Here is a 26,604-nt window from a genome sequence, read left to right on the forward strand (position 1 = left end):
AGATGGCAAATGGAAAACCACTAAGAACAATGTCTGTCAGACTCTTGTAACTTAGAGTACGTCATTTCTCTAAGAAAATCTGAACAGAGCATTTGTAGGCAATGTATTGAAGCAACAGCCAAGGGCTACTGTCACAGTGTCCTGAAGGAACATGTGCATGGAAGTCAGTGTTGCCAAGAATGAAGATTTGAAGAATCTGTACATTAGGCAGCTGATGCACAGCCGGAAGTGGCTGTGAGTGAACAAGCCCTTTTCCATGGAGGGTGGAGTCAGAGTGCACACCTTAACCTTCTACTCCCAGACTCTGACAGCCATGCTATGGTGAAAGCACTGCACATGTGTGCAATGCTGGAGTTCTGGAAGGACTGGCTGTCTTCTTGCTTTTTCATTTGACCAGTGAGGTGGTTGGTACAAGTTGGTACAAGGCCACACTGCTAGATTAGATCCAAGGCACATTAAAGGCTGTTTGCTTCCTTACCCCCGCCCCTTCTTTCCAATTAAGTTGGTGAAAATGTAACTTTAGTAATTTACAGGACAGGGTAAAGGTGTTTCATCTAGGTGATGTCTATATTATAAAAATAAAATAAAAATATAAATATGTAACACAAACCCAGTGACTATTGTTACACAAAATATACAATAGAAGCAGTCCATTCAGGAAGATTGCTTTTTTAAATAGGTTGCTCTGATTTAATCATAAGACATTGAAAACCATCTTGAGGTTAAGCTGAAGTAACCTGATTGCTCTGTCAAATAAAAGGTGAGTGCACAATATTGTGTAATTAGACACATCAACAGGAATGCAGAGTACAGCCTCACATCACGCTGCTTGCTCACAAATCTATCAAGGAGTTTGGAAACATGCTCTCTTCTTATAGACCTTTAATATAAAAATATTTCTACCACATTGCACAACAACATTTCAAAACCCTACTATGCTCAACTTTAGTAATTGCAGACAGAAATTTCCTGGGAACTAAAGGAATATCTTCTGATGCCATAAACATTCTGTAATTAATTCTCAGTGGAAATTTTGTGTGAAGTACTTCACAGCGGGAAGTAGATATTAAAAACAAAACAAAACAAAACAAAACCACCTGTTATATAAAATGGGGTCTGGGGATTGTGAGTGCACGTGTTGGACGTGTGTATGTGAATGAACAACATACACACTGAAATCTGCACATTTCTGGAAATTGCTTTTAAATTACTAAAAGAAAATGAGATCACAGGAGTGTGTAGCAGGAAGATAGTCTCTCTTTTTAATGACAAGATCAAAATAAATGCCCACCAGGAAGGACTATTCAACTGTCCCGGAAACTATACAATGTAACTTGTGAGATCCAGCAAATAAGATGTCATGTCAATGATGTGATCCAGAATACCTGCCCTGGCCACTCTGCGTATGCTTCTGTCCACGTGCTCACACTGAGGACCAAGGTAACCTTTCTTACAGAGGCACTTGTTCGGTCTGACACAGACACCTCCATGACGACATGCTGGCTCACATTTGGCTGCAAGAAAGAAAACATGGTATTATTCATTTTTAAATCTTTCTAAAAAGATTTTATTTATTATGCATACAGTGTTCTGCCTGCATGTATGCCTGCAGACCAGTAGAGGGTATCAGATCTCATTACAGATGTTTGTGAGCCACCGTGTGGTTGCTGGGAATTAAACTCATGACCTCTGGAAGAGCAGCCAGTGCTCTCAACCTCTGAGCCATCTCTCCAGCCCCATGGTATTATTCTTAAACTTCATGTCAGAAGCCATGCCATGTATGAGACCAAGTATTTGATGAATAAGGAAAGGTAGGAAAAGAAGGCGGAAAACAGTCAAAAACTGATTGGACAGAGGAATATACACTCACGACAGTTTCCAGACACAAAGTTTTTTAGGGGCATGAATTGAGCTTACTTGTGTCCAGATGTCAGCACAAGGAGAAGCAGGGCTCATGATAAACTATCACAATCATTTGCAGAACCTACACTAACACAATAATGCCAGCCCTTTCAACTCCTGCTCCACAGGGCATTTTAACCAACAGCAACTCCATTCCTTAAGGGTAGGACCTCACAGGAGAGAGACTGGCCTTGAGAAAGGCGCCACCAGCTGGAGCAGTTCCAATGTGACACTGAAATAAGGTCAGTTTGGGACTGGTGTTGCATGCAATATCCAACATCTGGTCTCCCTGGCATCCCTGCTTCCCCATGCTACAGGGAATGCCCAGAACACACTGATCTCTGATTATACATGAAGTTCCATCCTGGGCTCCGTGCAGAGACTGGCAGAGGACTTTCTGGGCAATGCTTTTTAGGGCTGCTTAAAGCATTGAGTCTCTTAAATAAATCATTTGTCTCCTACAATATAGAAAAAGAATGTTAAGATTTACTGTGATGATGGAATGGAGAGACACAGTTTGGTATATTCATTAGTTGTCACTGATAAGTCTAGGGGTGGAGCTACCACAGACATAATAAAATTATTTGAATACATTTCCTCGTTAGGATCAGGGTCACTTTTCAGATATAGTATTCAAGATTCATGGTCCTGGGACTGGCCCATGGGAAAGAAAGCATAAACAAAAATGAAAGCCCTCTGTCTTTCAAACTTATGGAAGCTGTGTGAACCACATGGGTGTATAAATAACATTCTTCACTGAAGACATACTAGATTACTTTTATAAAGTGTTTTTTTTCTTTTTTCTTATTTAAAGTATTTAAAATTAATCAGGAGAAATCTTAGTTGAGAAGATTTTATAGAAACAAAACAAATGTTAACCAAAGTTAACCAAAATTACCATGTTTCTCTTATATTTAAAATAACTTGTTTGCCCTCAGTGTAAGTATGCTGTCCAGAGAAGGCACTCAGAAAATATTTTTTAATTTATGTATGTTTGAGGAGAAATAGCAGTTAGGCAAAGTGCAAAGACTTTAACAGAATTGGTTGCTATCTAAAGAAACAAGGAATTAGGAGGAATACATATTATCCAGCACTGAAAGAAGCAGAGAAACAATATCCATGTATATGACTACTATTATATTTGTACATTGATTCTTTGTTTTGTGCTCAACTGACTAAAAGGAAGATGGAACGGTCAATAGAGTGTACATTCTTGTTCTGAATAACAACCTAGATTCTGCCGAGTTGTAATTATGTATCTCTTTTCCTAGGTTTATAGCTCTAACTCTAATCAGTTGTTAACAATGTTACTAAATGGCAGAAGCAATTTAAGTTTAAAATATGTACTGTCTATATGACTCTAAATGTTGGTTGTTTTTGTTAGACAATATGCAAGCCAAGCAAGTTGTGATTATAATATCTTTCAAAACAGATATATCTTTAGAATAAAAGGCAAGATTTATAAGCCAAGAGAAATATTAAATATTAATTTGAATTTTTGTTTTCATTGGCAGGGTGTACTTTAATGTGTGATACAGTAGAGATCAAAACCACTTCTGATTAATGCATGCACACTCCTTGGTGAATTTGTATTTCAAGACCAATCTTAAACTCTTAAGTTTCTAAATTCATTCATTTTCTTTTTTATTTATTTATGTGATTGAGTGCTCTGTCCTCCTGTATGCCTGCAGGACAGAAGAGGGCGTCAGATTCCATCATAGGTGGCTCTGAGTCACCATGTGGTTGCTGGGAATTGAACTCAGGACTTCTGGAAGAAGAGCCAGTGCTCTTAACTACTGAGCTGAGTCTCTATCCCTTATTCATTTTTCTTAACTTCACACCAATTAGAATTTAACATAACAGGAAACTGAGGAAATCTCACATGACGGGCTAGAATAACCCAAACAAATGTGTTTCATTCTCTTTGAGCAGCTGCTGCTCACTTCACAAAGAGTTACAAGGGAGTGGAGTAGAATAGTCTCATAATGTGTCTAGATAATTGCATTTTCCCCTTTTAGTTAGTAACAAGTAACTGAAAATCTCCATTCCTAGTGTGCCACAGTGAAATGCTACCATGAAGCCAGAGAGGGCATCGATGCGGTGTCTGGAAAAGGCTGGCACTTGGCCATGGCTTTGGCAAGCACCAAGTCTTTGGCGGGTGTGAGTGCTCCAAATGCAGGACTGTGGTGTTCTGTTTTCATTTTTCCTTCCTTTTGAAAGGACTCAGTCACTTAGAGATCTTGTATGCTCATGATTAACTTAAGTACGACCTACATTAGAATGAGAAGAATTTCATTGCAACTTCAGAAAGAGAAATTGTGAAGCACTAGCCTCTTGCACACTAGATGATTCTAGAAACAGGTGATATTAGTTTCTCAAGCACCCATGGGCCATTTACACTGTTCCAGGTGATAACAGAAATACTAACCAATTCTGCAGAAGTCTCCCTCCCAGCCTGGACTGCAGCAGCACTTGCCGGTGGGGGTGTAGTAGCCGTTTCGACAGAGCCGGGAGCAATCTGAGGTCAGGGTTTGCGCAGGTTGAACTGTGACTCTGCATTCCTCGGGCATTAAAGGTCTGCACCCCAAAACAATAGTTGACATTGTATATCAGTTGAAAATCAAAATGATGAAATCGAGTGATCTTATAGCTTATGAAGTAAGATTTTTTTTTTTCAAATGACACAGTCAACTCACAACTTCAGAAGAACATAAAAATACCCTGGTAATGGGAAGTAGCGTAAGAAACTTTATTACCATCAAAATTCTCCATAAAAGATACAAGAAGAATATGGCTCATTTGTATTTGTTAGCTAGAATTCTAGAAACTTTAATTTTAAATATTTAAAATTTTCATTTGATGGTGTGTGTGTGTGTGTGTGTGTGTGTGTGTGTGTGTGTGTGTGTGTGTATGGGTGTGCATGTGCCATGGTTCATGTGTGTAGGTCAGAGGTCAGCTTTCTCTTTTTACCTTCTGATGGGTTCTGGGGATGGCACTCATCGGTAGGCTTGCTCAGTGAGGGCTTTACTCATTGAGCTTTCTCGACAGCCATCAAACTGCAATTTTAAAAATAGAAGGGCAAGCATGTTTGGAAGCTTCCTTCCACTGAGATCTGCAAACACTTTTAGGGATAGCACCCCAGATTTCCTCTTGTGTTTGGCCAAGCTGGAGATATTACAGGGCCAGTTACATCTGTCATAGTGATCACTGACTGACTAACAAACATGGAAATGAATCCCTTCTGTTCTGTTCCCTTTTCTCTCTTCTTTCTTTTTTAATGGTTCTTGGGGTCAAACCCAGGGCTTTGAACACATTAGGCGTGTGCTATGTATGCTGCCCTTCTTTACACTCCCCCACAACCTTGTCTCCTAGAAAGTATCTCTCTCTTTCTCTGTCTGTTTACCTTGTCTGTCTGTCTGTGTGGTGATATATTGTTCGTGATCTAAAAAGCAACTGATCTGTATCCTCCCCTTTTGTAGATTTATTCTTTTTGTATTAGTCAAAAAGAGGAATTTTGGTGATATATTATTGATGATTTAATAAAGCAACTGGAGATCAAAATGCAAAGCTAGCCACAGCCATAGAGCCAGGCATCGGTGGTATACACTTTTAATCCCAGGTCTCAGGAGACAGAGGCAGATGGCTCTCTGTGAGTTCAAGGTCATCCTGGGTTACATTAGAGTGAATCAGTCTAAAAGAGAAACAGCTCACACAAAGGTGATCTCAGCCCTTGGGACCCCACTCCTTTAATCCTAGCTGTAGAGAGGTATATAAGATAGGAGTGGGGTATTCACTATTTAGTCTCAGAGATTTATTCTCCAGCAATGCTGAGGACATGACAGTCCTTTCAGCCTGAGGTAGAGGTGAGAGCTAGTGGCCGGCTGCTTTGCTTTCCTCATCTTCAGTTGGTTTGTTAGATCATAAACAATGTATCACCACATGTCTGTGTGTCTCTCCTTTCAGGGCAGGATCTCCCTATCTCCCTGTCTCTGTTTTTCTTGCCTTTTGGTGAAGGCATTGTGTAGCCCAGGCTGGCCTCATGTGTGTTTTATAGATTGGACTTGAACTGGAAAGCCTTTTGTTTTAGCCTCTCACTTACTAGGATTACAGTAGTGTGCCCCGGCACCCAGATCATTTTACTTTATGTTGAGATGAATGTAAATTGATCTGGGTGCAGGTGAATATTTATGCTGCAGAATTTAACATTTGAAACTATTAATGCAAAGAAAGACATGTATAGGATGGAGATTTTATGAATTATATAAAGTCAAAATATTTTATTATATAATAACTTAATTAGCTCCTGTTATGAAGAGAACGAATGTTAATAATAGCAAGCACAAATATATCATTTGCAACGTGAAACTTCATGTATTTTGTATTAATTGTTCTACACTATTGTCATTTATAGAGAAAACTAAGCCATCAAAGATTATTTTTTTAATGTTTCTGCTTTTCTAATGCTGTTATTTAAACATGATCAAGATGGCACCAGAGCTCCAAATATTCATAACCTAATATTTAGGGAGAAGTAGTCAGGGTTCCTTTCCTGGAGTGTCCTATCCTCACTGGTGTCCATGTTACCACATGGTGAGAAGGACCTTCTAGCAAAGAGTATAAACAAATGTTATTAGTTTCTCATGTGCTTCCAAAGTCTAGGTTTAACCACAAAAACTCAGTTATAGGGATTTCCTAGTTAGAAAAAGAATTAAGCCTTGAAGTTTTTTTCTTTTTTTTGAGATAGGGATTCTGTTTAGCACTAGCTGTCCTCACTGTGTAGATCAGGTTTGCCTCAAACTTAGAATCTGCCTCCCTCTGCCTCCTGAGGGTTGGGATTAAAGGAGTGTGCCACCACCACTGCCCAGTGAGATTCTGTTTTCTTAAGACTAGTTATGTCCTCCTGCCAACAGGAACAGTGATCAAATTTAGAGGCCTTCTATAATGCTCTAAAATCATGTGTTAAAATCTCAAATACTAAAGATGTATAGAAACTTCTATATCTCCTCTCATCAATAAAAGTCCTTACTAGGCTAGGGTGAAACACCAGAGTTCTCTGTTTCTTTCTTGTACAAAACTCTTACTTTATTTGTGTAACTGTAGTGTTTCTGATCACCAACAAAGCCAGTTTCAGGAGCCTTGGTGCTCAATGTTAAACAGAATGTGTTATATACACTAAATGTAACTTCTTCAGATAAACTCTATGAAGACAAACATTGCTCTCTTCTTTGTGTCTCAGAAGGACATAGAAGAATATGTAGCCCATGGAAATGCTTAATGAAATCTGATGGGAAATGTCCTTCTGTATATAGGTTTCTCTTATTGGTTGATGAATAAAATGCTGATTGGCCAGTAGCCAGGCAGAAAGGATGGATGGGGCTACCAGACTAGGAGAATTCTGGGGAGAGGAAGGAAGAGAGAAGCCACTAGGGAGATGCCATGTAGTTGCCAAAGGAGTAACATGCTGGATTATGGGTAAGTCACAGCTTTGGGGCAATACATAGATTAATAGAAATGGGTCAATAATTAAGAGAGAGCTACTCAATAAGAAGCCTGAGCCATCAGCCAAACAGTTTATAAATAATATAAGTCTCTGTGTGTTTATTTGGAGCTAAATGGCTGTGTGACCAGGTGGAACAGAACTTCCATCTACAGAAATCTGGATAAGATTAATAACTGGGTGTTTAAAAGTGTCTTTTCCTATGCTGTTAAGTAGAGATATTAGGAATATATGGGCTATGGAGGGAACAATATATTACATCTATTATGTATTGTACAAGTGTGCATATGCTGTGGTTCATGTGTGTAGGTCAGAGATCAGCCCTGTGATGTCAGCTTTCTCTTTTCACCTTCCCATGGGATCTTATGATGGCACTCATTGTTAGGCTTGCTCAATGAGGGCTTTATTCATTGAGCCTTCTCGACAGCCATCAAACTGCAATTTTAAAAATAGAAGGGCATGCATATTTTGAAGTTTCCTTCCACTCAGATCCACAAACACTTTTAGGGATAGTGCACGCATGCGCACACACACACACACACACACACACACACACACACACACACACACACACACAGTGTGTATATATATATATATATATATATATATATATATATATATATGTATGTATTATTAAACAGGGTCTCACTATATAGTCCTGGGTAGCCTGGAGCTCACTATGAGCACTGGACTGGTTTCACAGTCACAGAGACCTGACAGCTTCCCTTTTCTTAGTTCTGAGATTAAAGGTGTACCACCACTTCTAACCAAACTGATATAATTTTATGTCATTAGCATAAACTAAAACAGTTGCTGTATTTTTTTATTGCCTAACAGTTCTTACTTATGTTAAGTTACATTTATTCTAAATGATGTGTTTTTATGTTAGCTACAATATTAGTGCATCATAGGCTGAAATGTCAAGTTCAGCACATGCTAAAGACAGGGATTGTTTCCTTCTCCAGAGAAGAGGTAAGTCAGTGTATTTAAATTAATTTTCTAGGAAGAAGTTTGATAAAGTATGACCAGAGAAGAGGTAAGTCAATGTATTTAAATTCATTTTCTAGGAAGAAGCTTGATGAAGTATGACAAAGATCTTTGGCAAAGTCAACCATTCCTTTCCTTCCCCGTGATGTTTGCTATGGTGACAGCCTCCATTCCAGTAAAATAAACAGGAGCTTTTGCACAGACTGAAGGAGGAGGGACAAAGCAGTGCACAAATGCTACCTGCTATACCTAGATGACAGCTAAGCAAAAATCCATAGAATTCATTCATCTTAGAGTAACTAATTTTAATACTTACTCTCACTGGGCTAGAAAATTGTGTTTAGTATACAATCTAATTAGAAGGATTTGAATAGTTTTGTTCTTTTAAACAATCATTTTTTTTTAAGCCTCTGGTCTCTGAGTTCTACTGAATGGAGTCAGAGGTAACTTTCAAAATAGAAAATGTAGCCAGCAGGGTGTTTGGGTTTGCAATAAAAAATATATCAAGCCTGTGTGTTGACACTTATCCCCAAAGCCCTTAAGTTTAATTTGAATCAGAAAAACATATTTCCTCATCTCCTCACATGACAAATAATGGGACACTGAGAGGCTCTTGGAGAAAACTGTCCAACATTCTTTAACATATAAAGTATTGTTTTCAGAAAGTTAAGGTATTTTCTTAGAAACTCACTTTGACTGACTTTGTGTAGTGATGCAAAGGTTTGGATAGTTCTTTGAAATGACAAGGGACAGTGGGAAGCGAGGTTATTTACAACACACATTGTCTGTATTGACTTTCTGTGACTAGAAAAGGCCAGTGGTAGAAGTCTCTGGGTAGTGGGAATCTGGGTGGTTTTAATTTAATGCTATTTAATTTAATGAATGAACAAATAAATCAATAGATGAAACATCTTCTGTCAGCTTGTGTTGAAACACTGTGATGAATCCTGTCCTCCTAAATGAGTAATGTCAACATCCATTTTGTGTTTCACCAAAAAAGGCTCATTCTTAAGTTTTTTCAAATGTATACACATTTCAAATTCATTCTGTTGTAAAACCAGACACGTAGGCCTCAAATGCTACTTATTTATAAAATACTGACTCATTGGAGGTTTTAGCAGATTTGAAAATTCTATGGCTTTTTCTATCTACTTCCTGAAGGACGAGAGTGACTTAAGAACTGTATTACTTCTTTATGCAGAGTCACTGTGGAGCTCATGAAAGTGTTTCTAGCTACTGTCATTTATAACACTGTTCCTCCTCCATTATTTCCCCATTCTCAACAGTTAAGAGAAACCAATTGTCTAAACCTTTGTTACTCACAGTCTAGTCTCGGATGAGTGGCAAATAGCAGGGTGGTGGGTAGAGTCAGACCAAATGAATTCAAGTACCATTCTCAATTGGGGGCCACTTCCTAACCAGGAGCAATTGTGTGGTCATTAATTAGTGTGTTCAGGAACTTCTGAGTACAGAAAGCTTTGGAATCTTATGATTGGGTGGTGTCTCAAGAGGCAACCATCTTGCTGGCCACAGCATAAATCCTATGGTTTAGTGAATTCCCTAAATGTGGATACTCTGGAGTCACCTTTACCCCTCATTGTGTTTAAAGGCAGTGTCAACTCTTCTATTTCAAGATGGCTAGGGGAGGGAAGCTGCTTATGACAGTGTAGATCTGTTTTCCATTTGCATAAGTCAAGGCAGAGAAACTCCCTGTGTGCTGTGTTATCTTGTAAAAATCTTTTTAGTGTCGTTTTCCAAGGTCAATACACAAATAAATGGCCTTTCTTTCTTATTATGGTCTTTAGTCTGCTTAGTCAGTGTAATATTTTTTCTTTTACAAGGTACTCCCGGGGACAGATCTCTAGAGGCAAGGGATTGGCAGCACTGTTGCCTGACTATCCACAGACACTGTGTACCAAAGTTTCAAGTTGACCTTGACAATGTTTTAATTCAGTTGGGTTATGAGGACTCTTTCTCCTCTAGAGCACAACCATATTCCAGGTAGAACAGAAAGATGGAGCCTTCCTGTATGGCCAGGAAACAGGCATCTTTCTGGGACACAGTGTCTGTGTGAACAGGAAGATATGTGTTTTCTGTTGTTTTTAACAGTGCTCTCTTCCTCTTTGGAGCACAATGAAATAATGAATGTTTTTTTGAGATACTGAGTCTATTCCAGTTTCCAGTATTTCCTGAGTAACTGACATGTGCTCCAAGGGGAAGGTAGACTTCAATTCAAGAATAAGTCTTTTTGTACAGGTCGTATTATATACAATCACATTACAAGTTTTCAGTTTGTATTGTGTTTTCTAAAGCTATAACTTAGATAGATAGGGTTAGGGTTCTATGTTATTTCTACACAGTATCTAGAAACTTCTATTCTGAAACACATTGAAGAAAATGGGTCTTGGCAGTCTTGTCTGAGTATGTTCACTCTGAGGATTCCTGGTCTAAAGCTTTTCACTTTCAAGTTGGACTCACCTGATTACCTGACACACTCACTACGAGGGCTGGGTGTTGCTAACAACTGTTAATGTGGTGATGGTATAATCACCACCTCAATCCTCAAATATCTAAAATAGCCTGTCAACTTCTCACACTAAAACTTACCAGTTCACATCAACCCCTCTATTTCCATGGGAAAATCAAGAGGTAAAAATGATGAGATTTATTGCAGGGCGTGGTGGCTCACACCTTTAATCCCAAGACTCTTTGGGAAGCAGAGACTGGGGGATCTCTGTGAGTTTGAGGCAGCCTGGTCTACAAAGTGAGTTCCAGGACAGTCAAAGCTACACAGAGAACTCTTGTCTTGAAAAATCAAAAGAAAAAAAAATGTAACATTTCTTAATCTAGGCAAAGTAGTTAAAATTGAATGGTAATGTCATTTGCTTTTAGATGGAAAAACAAGCTTATCAAATTTCCTTAGATATCTGATCCATTTGAAGCCTTCTGACTCTAGAAACTGATCAAATATCATTATTAGTGCTAAATGTAAAAAAGATTCATTTCAAAGTTTCATATGCCTGAAAAAAATCTGTCTCCAAGGCATTTTGTCTTGGTTAGTACTTCAGCCCAACCAAGCTTTTCCGTCTTTGTCGTCTTGTGATATTATAACAAATTCTCTAGGAAGATTAAATGACAAGCACAGATTTGTCATAGGACTGGAGATTGGGAGGTATTTTCAGCAATTCAAGTAACAGTGCAACTGTGGCTGGAAGCTAGTTAGCCAGTCAGCCACCTGCCTTTCAGGAGACTAGAAACACACAAAACCAAACTGTGATGTGAAGGGAAGGAAAAAATCACATAGCCAAGCCCGAGTCCCCATAGGGGTGGGAAACCTGAATTTTATTTTCATCTGATTACTAAGGCAACAAACATCTAGTGATAATGTGATAAAAATAAAAATATAATAAAATGTAAGATATTCAGGGCATTGAATACTATCAGATTCTAGCACTGAGCCAGAGGGTGGGTGAAAGGAAGACACATGAATTTAAGAAATGGCTTTATGGATCTTGAAATCTTAATACATAAATCTTATTTTGAAGGATAATGTTTTTCATTATTTATGCTCTCTACTTTATATATTTGTAAATAGATGCCATTTATAGATGGCAATTGAATCAAAATCTCATGGCAGTCTATATAGTTATCATAGGGGCTAATGGTCTAGCATTCAAAATTGATAGATTAAGAAATACTAATTGAATACAGTGGAAAATTCCTTTGAATGCTTAGTTATGTGTCAAATCTGTAGGAAACAGAGACTACACATAAAATATGCGTAAGTGTTTTCACCACAAAAATTCAGTATTGGAGCTAATGGATATACTAACTAGCTTGATGTAATAATTTCACATTATTCACATCATTATCAAAAGTCAAGTTATCCCTACAACTTTTTGTGCCCTTTTTTTTATTTATAGTGGTCCAAAAATGTTAATGGAGAATTCCAGAAATGAACCAGTAGTGCTTTAAAACATATCATTATAGCATATTGATACAACTTTTCTACTTTATTTTTAGTTGTTGCTGTGAATCTCTCTGTTCCTAATTTATATGTTAAGCTGTATCATGTGTGTGTGTTGGAGAAACGTGTACACAGGGTTAGATGTCATCTCAGTAGGGCTCTTGAAACAAATCCCCCAAGGATAAGGCTTTGAGGGGGTGCATATACTGTAAACATTACAATTCTTGTTGGTCAATTAATTATGCCTAACAGAACTAGGGAAAACAGTGTAGATTCTTTGTGATGGCATACAAAATCGTGAAAGTTTCAAGAGGGAAAGAAACAGAATTAGGTTAGTATTCTATAAATACAGATCTGTCATCATTTTTAATAAAGGCATGATTATTTTCAAAAATATGACTCAAAAAGTATTTAAAATAACATGGACATCTTAGTTTTTCATAGGTTATATGGGATTTGTTATGAAGCAGGTAAAGGCTCTATGGAACATTGCAGGTTTCACACATGGGCTAAGTATGCCTATAAAAACACACATATTCACATATGCAAATCTTACTAAAGTTTGAGGAAATTTTAGTCAGATCAAATTTGTTACAATAGATTATGTAACTATGATAACCCATTTATTAGAAGTTTTGACCTTGATTTTGTCTATTTTTAAAAATTAAACATCTTTAAATTTTTAGACAATCTGCAGCAAGTTAGAGAGATTTGTTAACCAAAAGGCCATTTTTTTTAAAACTGCACATGAAATGAACTTTATCAGTAATGAAAACAAATTTCGGGAAATAAGTGTACACACATTTTTGGTTATCGGATATACATCATAAAAATAATAGCAAAAAGGTGGAAAATGCTTGCCTGTCTTTTAGAGTTCAAATTGACCATGCTGGATGGATTTTTACAGGGCATATACTTGTTCATGACCCCTAGTGTTAAGAAATTCTGTCCTGTTTGAGAACTAGTCCCTTGTGCAGCCTGTATCCCAGTTAATAGCTACAAGGTCAATGAAGCCGCTAAACAGTTTGTATTACTGTCGGGGTGGCCATGAAAACACCACCTGCTGCAAGAGGACTTGGCAGCTGGGTCAACAGGCACTGTGGGAATTTATCAACTTAGTGGGGGCCACTTGCATAAAACTTTGACTGATGGATTGGGACTCCACTGGCTTATTGGACAAAGTTGCTCTATTATGTGTAAGTTTCTTTAGGATGACCGGAGCTGCCTGTGGGCTCCCAGACATACGCAAAGGATAAATAGGACTGGCTTACCCTTGCAAAGTGATTTTTTTTAAAGCAATACTTTAGCGTCCTGCATAACGAGGAATAGGATGAAGTGGTTAACAAAAAAAACCAAAAAATCAAAACAAAGCCAGGAAATGGCACCTCATGGGAGGGGGGAGGCAGCAGAAGGGGTAGGTTTTGATATTGGTCACAGAGGAGTTTGGGGACACAGCATTTCTGAAGAGTGACCTCTCAGGCTTGGGGTTTGCTTTGTTAATTTACAGACTTTTTAAAGGGAAGGCCCTGGCATCTGAGTTGGAGAAGAGCTAAGCAAGGTGTTGAAATACAGGAAGAGTGGATTCAGAGCAGGAAAAGCAACGGGAAAGGCCTTTCTTTCCACATTCCTGGAGAATTAACCCTGGGGCATCTGAAAGTCAAAGCAAAGCCATTTTGGGTTAAGTTCTTCTGAAACAAAACTAGAGTTTTGTGCTCTACAGAGACAAAGCTTCGAAGTCACCTGTGTCAGAACTTTTTTAAGTTTCCACCATTGCTAGAGAGCATTTGATCCTGTTTCTTTTAAATTTTATGGATTTATTCATTCATGTATTGGAGTGTGTCTGGGCTTGGTGCTACAGCTCCGATTTGAAGTTCAGAGAATAACTGTAGATTGGTTTCTCTCCTTCATCTCTAGGTGGTGGCACTTGAACTCAGGTATCTGGCTTGTGCTGCGAGTGTCTTTGCCTGCTGAGCCACCTCACACCCCGCCCCCAAAACATTTGAACAAGTTTGAAAAGAGTTAATGAAGAGCAAGCATGTAAGGAATGACTACCTGAATGTATTTGTTCAGAGCTTTTTTTTTTTTTTTTTTAAAGCTCCCTGGACACCTGCATCCTAATTTTGGAAGTGAGAGAAACTTACAAGTTGAGAAAGCACCTGAAAATAATTATGGAATGCAAAGAATGTGGCCTGACAAGACTAGAGATTAGAATACACTATAAATACATGATTCAGCTAACTTCAGAGCCCCATGTAGTCAAGAGATATGAGGTAATCAGTGGTCGTGTACAAGTTTCTGTGGCGTGCTGTTGGATTTCAAGGAAGACTCTAAGACAAGACTCAGCACCACTGAGTGAAATGAGATCCACTGCCCAAAATGTATGCTCCATGCATCCACACCTGTGCCCTGGATATCAGCTGGTGAAGCCCCAAGGGCAGATTACAGGACACACTGAACTGAGTACAAGAGAGTTTAGGAACTCAGAATTGACTGAGCTGTTGGTTTGATCCCAGCTCCATTCTGATATGAGAGGTAACTTCTCAACCCTGAAGATGCCCTGGAAGTGTTTTGCGTTTTGGCATAAGACAAATCCATTCTTGTACTGTCTCCCCAGGGAAGGCTTTTCCCTAAGTAACTTAGGAAAGCTGGTCATCTTTCATTTTCAAATTTTCATTACAGATGATGGCCAGTTGGAGATGGGGAGGGAAGAAGGGTAATGGGCGGTGAGAAGAGCAACATACAAATATATGTGAGCATAAAATTTACAAGAAGCCCTATTACTTTATATACTAACTTAAAAGTTAACTAATTAAAATGTAATGATCTTTACTTTTTGTAAAAGATCTTCTAAGGGAGCTGTTCCACCCTAAATAATTTAAAACTTAACATAAATGATCCCGCAGTTTTCAGCTTTAGACTAAACTGTCCTTGCAGATTGGATTGACAACATTGGAACCTCACATGTTTTGCCAAATTTGATTAAGAGTTATTACATTTTTATTTCTAAGTTCAATATGTGTGTATAAGAAAATGTAGCATAAATACTATGGTAAGTACATAAATTCTATGATACCTTATATAAAAATATGACGAATTGCCATTTAGTACTTGTCTCTCCCAGGGTCATGAATCAACTGATAATATGAAAGCTATCTTGAAAATATTCTAACAAGTCTAGGCACTTCTCAATTTGTTAGATTTTTGAAATGACAAATGTGTGTGTGTGTGTGTGTGTGTGTGTGTGTGTGTGTGTGTGTATGTGAGTGTGTGTGTGTGTGTGTGTGTGTGTGTGTGTGTGTATTTATAAATTTGATGGTGCTCTTTATTCAGAGTAGAAAGACACTTCTACTCTGCCTGACCTCTTGAGCATGCCTATGCTAGCAATTAACTTGTGTTGCCCCGAATCCTGTTTGCACAGAAGTGTCTGCTCATGCACCAGCCCCTCTTGGGAAAACACTGCAATAATTACTGCTGGCATTTACATCAAAACAGTAAGAGGCTCCCAACAAGCCTTTATGGAAACATTAGCTTTCGTGCACTTGGTTTAATTTAGAATATGCTGATGCCCGTGTGGGAGGATGGGTCTCTGAGATTCTATTACTTCCCCACCTCTGCAAAGCAAACACAGATCTTAACCCTGGCCCCACACATGACATGAATCACCAGAAACAGCCCCATAATGAGGAGCCAGGCCTTCAGGTATGTCAGTCTGAGACCACCCTACTAGAGGGGCCCTAAGATCACAAAGCCAAGGTCACTCATGGCAACCCTGATAATTAGATCCTAATAATAGATTGAAGGTGTAAACTTCACCTCTACTCACCAACAGACTAAACAATCCAGATCAAGAGAGATTTTGTGTGTGGCTGGGAGGGCAGGGTGGGGAAAGAATTCATTACCCTACTGTGGGGAAGCTTCAGAAATTGATCAGTCTTGACAACATAATGGAGCAACAGTGACCATTTTGTAACTAATTGCCACAGGTCCGGGTAAAACCCCATCCCTGCACTGCAGGTCATTAGAGCACTCTGTTAGGAGTGCACACTAGATTGGTTTGTATTTGTAATGTTGCCAGTTTCAGCACCCTCCTAAGTGTCTGATAGTTTTTCATTTCTTTTCTTTTCTCAAAGAAGACACTGATTTCAAACATAAATAGGAAAAACCTCACTGCAACTACGTATGTGACAATAAGCATTTCTCTTATTGTAAAGAAGGGAGGTCACGCTCTCTGTGAGCAGGGGACAGGGACCACTTCCCCTTTCTCATGGGTTCTCCTCTTTGTTGTGCAGTAGCCAGTTCTAACCTGTAGTTTTCTCAGGAAAGGAAATGTTTTTTGGTGATAGAAAAGGTAGTCTGCCCAGTCACTAGATCATGGCTTTTCCAGGAAAACGCAATTGACAACGTACAAATAGTATTTTAACAGTTGAATGGCGTCAATGCCTTTGGCTAACCTTTGCAATATCTAGAACTGATTCTCTTGAGAAAAGCTTCAAAGAAGTTTGAAGTTTGTAGCATGGTGTTGGTGAGTAAGGAGTACCAGTTAGTCACTAACCACTTGTATCTATAAAAGTGATTAGGTTCTGTATGACCAACATTCATGTGGCAGTGCGTAATTTTAACAGTTTCAGAAAGTTCAGCTCTCATATTTGAAAATCATGACTGATGAATGATGATTGGAACCACAGGGAACTGTGTGCCATCATCATTGCGATGGGTAGACTAGACTGGGAGGGAATAGCAGCAGAACACACACACACACACACACACACACACACACACACACACACACACACACACACACACGTGAACATGCACACACAGATACATACTTACACAGGTGTATGTTAGGTGTGTGTGTGTGTGTGTGTGTGTGTGTGTGTGTGTGTGTGTAGGCCAGATGTTAACATTGAGTATCTTCCTTGATCATTTTCTGTTTCCTTTAATGAGACAAGTCTCCGGCTGAACCAGGAGCTCACTTGTTTGGCAATCTATGCCTTGCCTCTGCCTCCTTGATGTTGGATGTATGTAGCCACTATCCCACTCCACATTTATTTGGGGTCTGTGGATCTGAAGTCTTGTCCTTTTGTTTTCAAGGCAACATTTTATCTGCTAAAAGCCACCAAAATATGATATTTAAAGGACAAAAACCTTCACACCTTCCTTTTGCTGAAGCAAATAGCGAAACAGTACTTCAGTTTTCATTGGCTTGATCAAACAGTCTTTGTGAGTGCTATGAACTGTCTGATCACTTTGAAATGAGAATCATTTGTTGAACTGTTAAGATAATTTATCTTGCCTATCTAACAAAAATCATACTAAGAAGGATGATGTTCTCCAGAACATTTTCATATTCTCAAAATTAAAAATTTTGTTCTTTTCTAACATGAGAGCTGAAGCCACTGTTCTCCATGTTTTAGGGTCCTCTCCTGACTTTTAACAGGGAATGTTGGCTCCACAACTCCAGGACATCTCTGAGAGGACAAGAATGATATGAATAAGCTTTTCAAGCCCTTCAAGGTCAAGTGTAGCCCTCTGTCATGGGACGGTAGAATGTTCACTCTAGCCCTTCACAAACTATGTCTGTTCTATAACACCTCAGCATGAACTAAAGTGACTGGAGGGTGGATATTGAGTGGACTCAAACGAAAAAGAAGCTTTACCTTTTTGGGTCTATGATCTTGTACAGTTTTCCATTGTGAGTCTGGGTCATACTCTTACTGCTTGATAAAATGTAAACTTCTCCTGTTGAAAAGAGAAATAATACAGAGTGAATTTATAGCATGACATCATAGCCAAGCAGATATCATGGGTCTCCATCCAGCCTCAGGAAGACTCTTATACCTAAGGTTGTGATAGCACTCATAAGTCCTCCTCTGCACTGTACCTGAGCCCAGTCACCTCTCCCCCAGCCCCAGACTACTCCTGTTCCTTACCTGGCTCACAGCCAACAGCCTCCTCCCTGGGGTCCTTGTCTCTACCTCTGTTTGTAGGTTTATTCTTACCCAGTGATTGTTTTCAAGAGTGAAACAGCCTAAGTAAGGTCAAGTGGAATTTTCCTGCCTTCCTATGAAGCTGCCTGGATAAACCCCTCCCTTCATTCCTCCTTTCAGCCCCCAACTCTTTTCCCATTCCTTCCATCTTTCCTTTCTTTCTTCTTCCTTGATCTATCTTCTTCCTCTTCTTCTCCCTCTTTATTGTGCAAACTCAGAGCCTTGAGTATTCTAGCCAAGTGCTCTACCACCAGTGCCCACCCATAGCCCTAGTTATTCTCAAAATTAAAGTCTGCCGATGACATTTAAATTATTCTACAGAGCTTGACTCTTATTATCTTTCTGGTTCCCTTGAGTGGGGTAGAAATGCATTAAAGAAAAAAACCCAGATATAAAATGCTTTCAGTGGGAATATTGGGTGGTAGTGGCACACACCTATAATTCCAGCACTCTGGAGGCAGAGACAGGGGATCTCTGTGAGTTAGAGGGCAGCCTGGTCTACAGAGTGATTTCCAGGACAGCCAAGACTACACAGAGAAACCCCGTCTTGGGAAAAAAAATGCTTTCACTCTGGAGCAAGAGAGGACAAATCTCTGTCCTAATTATCATATCCCCATGTTTCTCAAGTACTTTTATGCATTTTGGGGATCATTGCCTGAGTCCCCTACTAATCTAAGCGAATGGTATGTAACTATTTGTGTTGATTCAATGTGCAAAGAAAACCAACCTGGACTTTCATTATAGAGAGAACATTCTGACTTAGGAAAGAAACATTCTTTCTTTTTATGCCTTAAAATTCATTTCTGAGACTGAAGGATCTTAGTCCTCATGGTTTGTTAGGGTGTAGTTAAGTAAAATACCATAAAAGCAACACTGAAGTCTGTAATTTAAAACAGTGGAGAGTGCATAATTTCACTTTCCGATTAACCAGACTCCAATTCCAACTCCCTTCTCATCAGGCTTCCTATGTACTATTATTATTATTTTTAATGGAGGATAGTTTTATTTTAGCTCCTGGTTTTAGGGATTGCAATGTGTGTTAGCCTGACTCTGTTAAGTGGGAGATACCATTGCAGTTGTGTAGGCCAAGAAGACCTCTTGCCCACACAGCAGCTGGAGAGCAAAGACACAGAGAAAAACAAGGTTCCAATGCTCCCTTCAAGAGTGTCAATTTGGGAGCTGGAGCAATGGCTCTGAGGTTAAGGGCACTTGTTGCTTTTGCAGAGGACCTAGGTTCAATTCCCAGCACCCACATGGCAGCTCATGACCATGTATAACTCTAGTTCCCGGGGATCTCCTCTTCTGACCTCCTCAGGCACCAAGAATGTACATGGTGTACACTCATGGAGGCAAAACACCATGAATATAAAATAATAAAATAAATCGATTTTTTTTTAAAGAACACCAATTTCCTCACATTGAGGCTCACCTGCTAAGGGTGCCACCACCTCCCAATGGCACCACAGCATGGTGATGAGGCCTTCAACATACACAGTCTCCAGACAGCGATAAACATGCCAAAAACATTGTCAATACTGGTAAGATAATTTCTGTTCTATTGGCAAGGATCTCTGGCCCTCAGATTATCTCACACACATTTTAGTCTCAAATGGGAAAAATAAATAAGTTAACAACAAAGAGGGTTAATTAGATTCATTCAGAGTGTACTTTCTAAAATATATTAAAAAGACATGGGCAAGTGGGACAGTTTTTACATAAAAATAAAAGGAGTGTCATAGTATATAGAGAAAAAATATCAGTAGGTATGAAAACATTTGGAACTTATTTTTTCTTGTTTCTGCCTGTTTTTTTTCTGTTTTATTACTTTAATACTTCCAAAATATAAACCAGGTATGAAGATCCTTGGAGAAGGTTGTTAGGAAAGGCAGTCTAACTGTACAATCTTGGGATTCTGTGGAGATCCCCTTTACTGTGGACACATTTCCAACAAATGGAAGAAGAGACAGTTATTCTATTAGACAACAAAGTTTTCCAAGGAAGGAGTGAAACTAGAACTCAGTGGGGTAATAGATATGGTACCTAGTTCATCTTCTCCAAATCCCAAGATATGACCTGAAAAGTAGCCTCGACAGGAACCGCTGGTGCCCAGACAGAGTGGCTTTTCTTGCCATTGCTTGGTCACTGGACTTCGCTGGAGAGTTAAGAAATTCCTACAACAAAACACACCATAAACCCACAGTGAAAATACTCCTTGGCTTATGGGGCATCCTAAAATGTTTTAAAATAGAAATTGTAATAAGGAATTGTCACACCAAAGACATACATCACTTCTCAAGGGAAAAAGAATATGCTCTGTCCTGTGTCGGAGCACTCATCTGTCCTGTACTGGGAGCACTCATCTGTCCTGTGGGGGAGTACTCATCTGTCCTGTGTGGGAACATTGCTCTGTCCTGTGTAGGAACATTGGTCTGTCCTGTGTGGGAACTGTGAAAGTACCATATGAGAATACGGGACTCAAAGATAAGATGGGGTTTGGAAAGGGCCCTGAAAAGTCCAAGTAAGAGAAAGGCCCTCCCCTCCTTCCACCTAGAGAGGATGCTTCCCAGGCAGGCTGGTCTTAAGCACAGGCTGTGCAGCTGAAACCAGTACGAGAGGGATGGGTAGAGCACTGGGTAGGTGCAGTCAAATCCCCTATCTCTTGCAGAAGCCGAGCTCGAGTGCCAGCAGCATGGGTTTCGCTAGCTCCTTATAATTACCTACCATGAGACCCTGAAAACTGAGGCTCAATTTTTATTTTGTAGAAACTCCTTATGTAGATGAAGTGCATGGTGCGGCAGAAAGTCCTTTGAGTTTGGCACTACCAAAATTCTTAGTTTTCCAGGGTAATTTTTAAAACAGCTTTTACAACTCTCATAAAACAAATTTTGGAATTAGGTTGAGGATAAAGAGAACAGTAGAAATAAGTGGAAGTCCCTCACAAGACTCCTTTGCCTTTGAACATTATCCCATAGAAGTGACTGAACCTATCGAAGAAACTTTTAGAAGCATCTCTCCAATTAAGCTTCCAGATGAGGCAAAACACAAGGAACTGACAGTAATTTTGCATGTGTCTAAGGTCTGACACGTGGGGGATAGCCACTTGAATATTTTTTGGTAGTGTGCCAAACTATACAAGAAACTGTGGCATTCGGAAACATACCCATTGCGATCTCCAAACACATAGCTTCCGTACAATCTTTCAGACTGGCAGCCTCTGTAAATGAATCCACCAACCAAAGGGCCATTACTGAATGGCTTGAATTCTAAAAGTGATGGCTCACTTTCTGAAAAACAAAATATCATTAGAACAAATGAAACATTTTCTGAAGTAAAAGTGAGCATCACAATCATTTAATTCCAAATTGTGTTTCAAAAGGCAAGACAAGGATCTTTCCCAGGTACACTGATGGCATCAAAATGTAAGTTTAACAAAATGAAACTGCCCATCAGGACACAGCAAGATTCCAGCACAATTCAAATTAGGGTTAGTTACTATAGAGCCAAAATACTTTAACGCCTGAGTTTTGAACAATAAACATCTGTAAAAATGGTTCTGCTTGTGTTTAGTAAATCAAACAGACTTACCAAATCATATAAAATATTTAAAGTTTTAAAAGTTCACACTTTAATGAAAAATAAAAGCATAGCACCTAAAATGTCTTTAAGCCCACATTTACTGTATTCATAGAAACACTGTCACTCAGTAGAGTAATATCTTAACTTAAGGCACCATGGGAGTTCAGTTTATGGAGTTGAATGTTAACAAACACAGCTTTAGCAGCTCCTTTGAATTATATGTGACAAATTCACATGAGGATGCTTTTACTGTCAAAGAAGTCACAAGCACCAGCAGGTACCTATGTAGGTGACTTTGTGGCAACACAGTCATTTTAAAGGTCTTATTCTGCCATAGGACTATGATAAAACAAAGCTTGGAAAAGACCAGTTTTAAATACCCTGCCCCAGACAGAAGCCATGACTGAATGACTAAGGTCACGAGTACTGGAGTTAGGCTGCTGCAGTTCAAACCCATCCTTTGCTGTTCAATTTTGTTTGATAATTAACCTTTCTGTACCTCAGTGTCCCCTCTGTACAATGTGGCTGATAATGGTGCGTATCACTTACAGGGTTCTGTGAATGTGTTCACAGTGGGAGCTGCTCACACTTTGAATGTGTTTTAAAATACGCAAATGTAAGGCCATTAATACTCTAACTGGTCTTGCTAGGAAGTTAATGTGCTTAGTAGAATTTAGCTTAATCTTCTGATATAGCCCAAATCAATTGAATTAGTTAGTAGCTTATTAGACTTCTTTTTCCAAGCAACATTATTCTTTGGTTTGGCTTTTTAAAGTGTACACACACACACACACACACACACACACACACACACACACACACACACACACACCAGAGAGAGAGAGAGAGAGAGAGAGAGAGAGAGAGAGAGAGAGCTCGAAAAAAAGTGAAGTAAAATAACCGAATACTGCATGAACTAACACAGCTGCCCCACTCCTAGTGCTAAAATAAATAACTCTGTTGAATGAGTAAACAGAAGGAGCAATCAGTTTAATAATCTCAATCTCCTGTGCTCCCTAAGTCGTAAAAATGCTTACTATACTGTGGCCTTCAAAAGAAGTATGCACTATAGCATTGAAAATAATTCAGTGTTTTGGACTTCATTATCCAACTTTATGTTTTTAAGTTCTCTGTAAATACTCCAGTAATCATGTTATTAAAAATAATGTTTAAACATTTTATTCCCATGACTTGTTTTTACAAGTCAATTACTTTGTTTTCTCTAAAAGAAGCTCATTTTAAAATTATTTTTATTAGAAACATTATTTTCCTAATTGCTGAGACTTGCATGTCAAATGTTCGGCAATTTCTTACCTCTAAGCTTATTTGTCTGCATATAAGATGTTAAGACAAGTTCCCCCATATAAGAGGGAAGGGAGTAAAGAGAAGTTCCCTGCCTTGAGTCTCAGATGAGCAAAATGCAAGCCACTGACTTTTGAGACCATTAAACTATTTGAACCCACAGGGAAGACTGTAATCCATGGGAAAGGCAATTAAACAGAAGAACCCTCTGGGCTTGGAGGAGTCCTTGAACCTTTAAAAATGGAGCAATTTACTCACTGGCCTCACAGAGGCCACTGTTTTTATGCTTTTTCAAATGCTCATTATGCAGACTCCCTTTTCTCCAATTAATATACTAAAACCAATCTTTACCTACAGCGACAACCGCAGGCTTGACTCACCGTAATCTTTCCCTTTCATTATCTGAAGGATTCTGGCTGATGATCTGTTTTTCCCATTGGAATCTGAGCAAAGTATTGTTAAATTGATGTTTCTATCAGTAGGATGTCGATCCACGGCACATCTACATAATAAAGGAGGAAGACACTCATTAATTCCTATCAGGGTCTTCCTGACATAGAAAGGGCCACTCTGTGGGTTGGCCAGGATCCCATGAGCAATTTAGTTAGGATGTTCTTGAAATCAATGAAGGAAACATCTGATGTGTTTGTTTACCCTGCTGCAGCCAATGACCTCAGGAGTCATTTCTTAATTTTTCTGGCTATCTTTCTTCTAATGAATGTGCTCATCATCTTAAAGACCTTTGTTAGCCTATCGGTAAGGATTACCTCATGCATAACACATTGGCAGAGTTTGGAAATATGAATCAATGCTACCATCAACTGTGCCATACAATGTATGTAATATATTTGCCTTAGAACTAGTTGTATTTCCTACATGGAATGCTACCTTGTGTGTGTGTGTGTGTGTGTGTGTGTGTGTGTGTGTGTGTGTGTGTGTGTGTGTGAGTGTGTGTGTGTGTGTGTGTTGTGTGTGTGTGAGTGTGTGTGTGTGTGTGTGTGTGTGTGTGTGTGTGTGTGTGTGTGTGTGTGTGTGTGTGCTTGTGTGCACCATAGTGTATATTGCGTGGAGATCAAAGAACAATCTGTGGAGGTCAGTTTTCTTCTGTTCCTGGGCTCAAACTCAGATGTTATGTTTTGTGGCAAGTGACTTTACCCTCTGAGCCATCTCATCAGTCCGTGAATGGTTGCACACTAATACCCTGGGAGCTATAGCAAAATAAAAGTCCTCCACCTGTCTTCATGTCCTCCATACCTAATGTAGAGACAAGAATATCCTTGTGGTTCTAACCACTGATGGAGCTCCACAAAGGTCAAGGGTCATTCACTATATTCCTGTTACCTAATCTAGGTCTAAGAGGCCACAATATTTCCAGCATGCCCAAGTGAATAAGAGACTAGGATTGGAGGGAGAAGGAAGCCTAGTGGCAATGTCTGAACTTCTCAAACATGCAAAACAACAAGCAAACAAATAAACAAAAATCAATGTCTGTGAAGAATTTTGCTGGGATTTTGATGGGGATTGCATTGAATCTGTAGATTTCTTTTGGCAAGATTGTTGTTTTTACTATGTTGATCCTATCTATCCAAGAACACAGGAGATCTTCCATTTTCTGATATCTTCTTTAGCTTCTTTCTTTAAAGACTAAATATTCTTATGATACAAGTCTTTCACTTTTTTGGTTAGCGTTATCCCAAGGTATTTTATGTTGTTTGTGGCAATTGTAAAGGGTGTTGTTTCTCTGATTTCTTTCTCAGTGCATTTATCATCTGTATATACTAGGACTACTGATTTTTTTGAGTTAATCTTGTATCCTGCCACTTTGCTGAAGGTGTTTATCTGCTGTAGGAGTTCCCTGGTAGAGTTTTTCGGGTCACTTATGTAGACTATCATATCATCTGCAAATAGTGAAAGTTTGACTTCTTCCTTTCTAATTTGAATCCTCTTGATCTCCTTTTGTTGTCTTATTGCTCTAGCTAGAACTTAAGTACAATACTGAAGAGGTATGGAGAGAGTGGACAGCCAGATAAGAGATACCATAATACAGGGAGTCATTATAGGTTTAAAAAGAAAACCAGGCGCCAAAGAAACGTCTGTAGATCTACAAGGATGACACCAACTAACAATTTAAGTAACAGAGGAGAGACTACCTTAAATGCCCTCCCCTGATAATGAGATTGATGACTGACTTATATGCCATCCTATAGCCTTCACCCAGCAGCTGGTGGAAGTAGAAGCAGACACCCACAGCTAAACTCTGAACTGAACTGGAATCCAGCTGCAGAGAAGGACGAGTGATGAGCAAACAGGTCCAGACCAGGCTGGTGAAACCCACAGAAACAGCTGACCTGAACAACGGGGAACTCTTGCTCCCCAGACTGATAGCTGTGAAACCAGTATGGAACTGATCCAGACCCCATAAACGTGGGTGTCAGTGAGGAGGCCTCAGAAATATATGGGGCCTCTTGTAGTAGATCAGTACTTATCTCTAGCATAGGAATAGACTTTGGGAGCCCATTACACACAGAGGGATACTCCCTGAGCCTAGACACAAGGTGGTTGGCCTAGGCCATATCCCAAAGGCTATGACAGACTCTGGAGACCCCCTATGGAAGGCCTCACCCTCCCTGAGGAGCAGAAAGGGTATGGGATAGGTAGGGTGTTAGTTGGGGGGGGGGCAGGGGAGGAGATGAGGCAGAGGGAACTGGGATTGACAAGTAAAATACTCTTGTTTCTAATTTAAATTAAAAAAGGAGAGAAAGAAAAAAAAGAAACAAAAAAATCAAACAAAAAACAGGTTTCTTGACATGTTGGGACCATGTAATCTTTGTTCCAGAGGTGAGGGGGTACCATTCTGTGAATTATAGGATTCTTAGCAATCTCCTTGGCCTTGACCCATTAGATGACAGTAGTGTTCCCTGCTCTTAGCCCCTCTCATCCCAAATATGAAATCCACAACTGTTGATAGACATTGTCAAATGTCCCCAGAGGCAAAAACATTCCATTGACAATTGCTATTTGGGCCAACAAAATACATTAACTACTTATACACCAAACTATTGGGCTTTCAATAAATGAAAAATGTTAAAAAGTGGAGAGTAGGGACTTCAGAGATGGAGAGCCATTTAGCAATTATTACAATAAAACAAAACAACTGAGAGCTCCAACCAGCCCAGTCATGATAAAGAAGCAGGAGCTGGGACAGTTCTACAGAGAGGAACCCAACTGTCCTAACTGTATCCCACAACACAGTGTCTGGCATGGATGGAGACACAGGCATGTGGTGACTTAGTGACTGTAGTCCCAGAGGGTGAGATGATTTTTTTTTTCTAGTACCTTTTTTGGAAGATGGAGAATTTATGACAAAAAGGAGTTTGACTTGT

General features: G+C 39.3%; 1 protein-coding gene across 1 annotated transcript in view; it reads right to left on the minus strand.

Moving 5' to 3' along the window:
- Window positions 1-867: 867 nt before the first annotated feature.
- Hhip (hedgehog interacting protein) overlaps window positions 868-26,604 on the minus strand; it is an 86,973-nt gene continuing 61,236 nt past the window's right edge. The window contains exons 8-13 of the mRNA XM_027404881.2: window positions 23,602-23,723; window positions 21,504-21,627; window positions 20,384-20,514; window positions 18,014-18,095; window positions 4,331-4,479; window positions 868-1,514 (exon numbers count right to left, since the gene is read on the minus strand). Of these exons, the coding sequence (XP_027260682.1) occupies window positions 1,321-1,514; window positions 4,331-4,479; window positions 18,014-18,095; window positions 20,384-20,514; window positions 21,504-21,627; window positions 23,602-23,723 (802 nt within the window). The 3' untranslated portion in view covers window positions 868-1,320. The remainder of the gene's footprint in view (window positions 1,515-4,330; window positions 4,480-18,013; window positions 18,096-20,383; window positions 20,515-21,503; window positions 21,628-23,601; window positions 23,724-26,604) is intronic.

Source organism: Cricetulus griseus, chromosome 3 (assembly GCF_003668045.3).
Source record: "Cricetulus griseus strain 17A/GY chromosome 3, alternate assembly CriGri-PICRH-1.0, whole genome shotgun sequence".
NCBI lineage: Eukaryota > Metazoa > Chordata > Mammalia > Rodentia > Cricetidae > Cricetulus > Cricetulus griseus.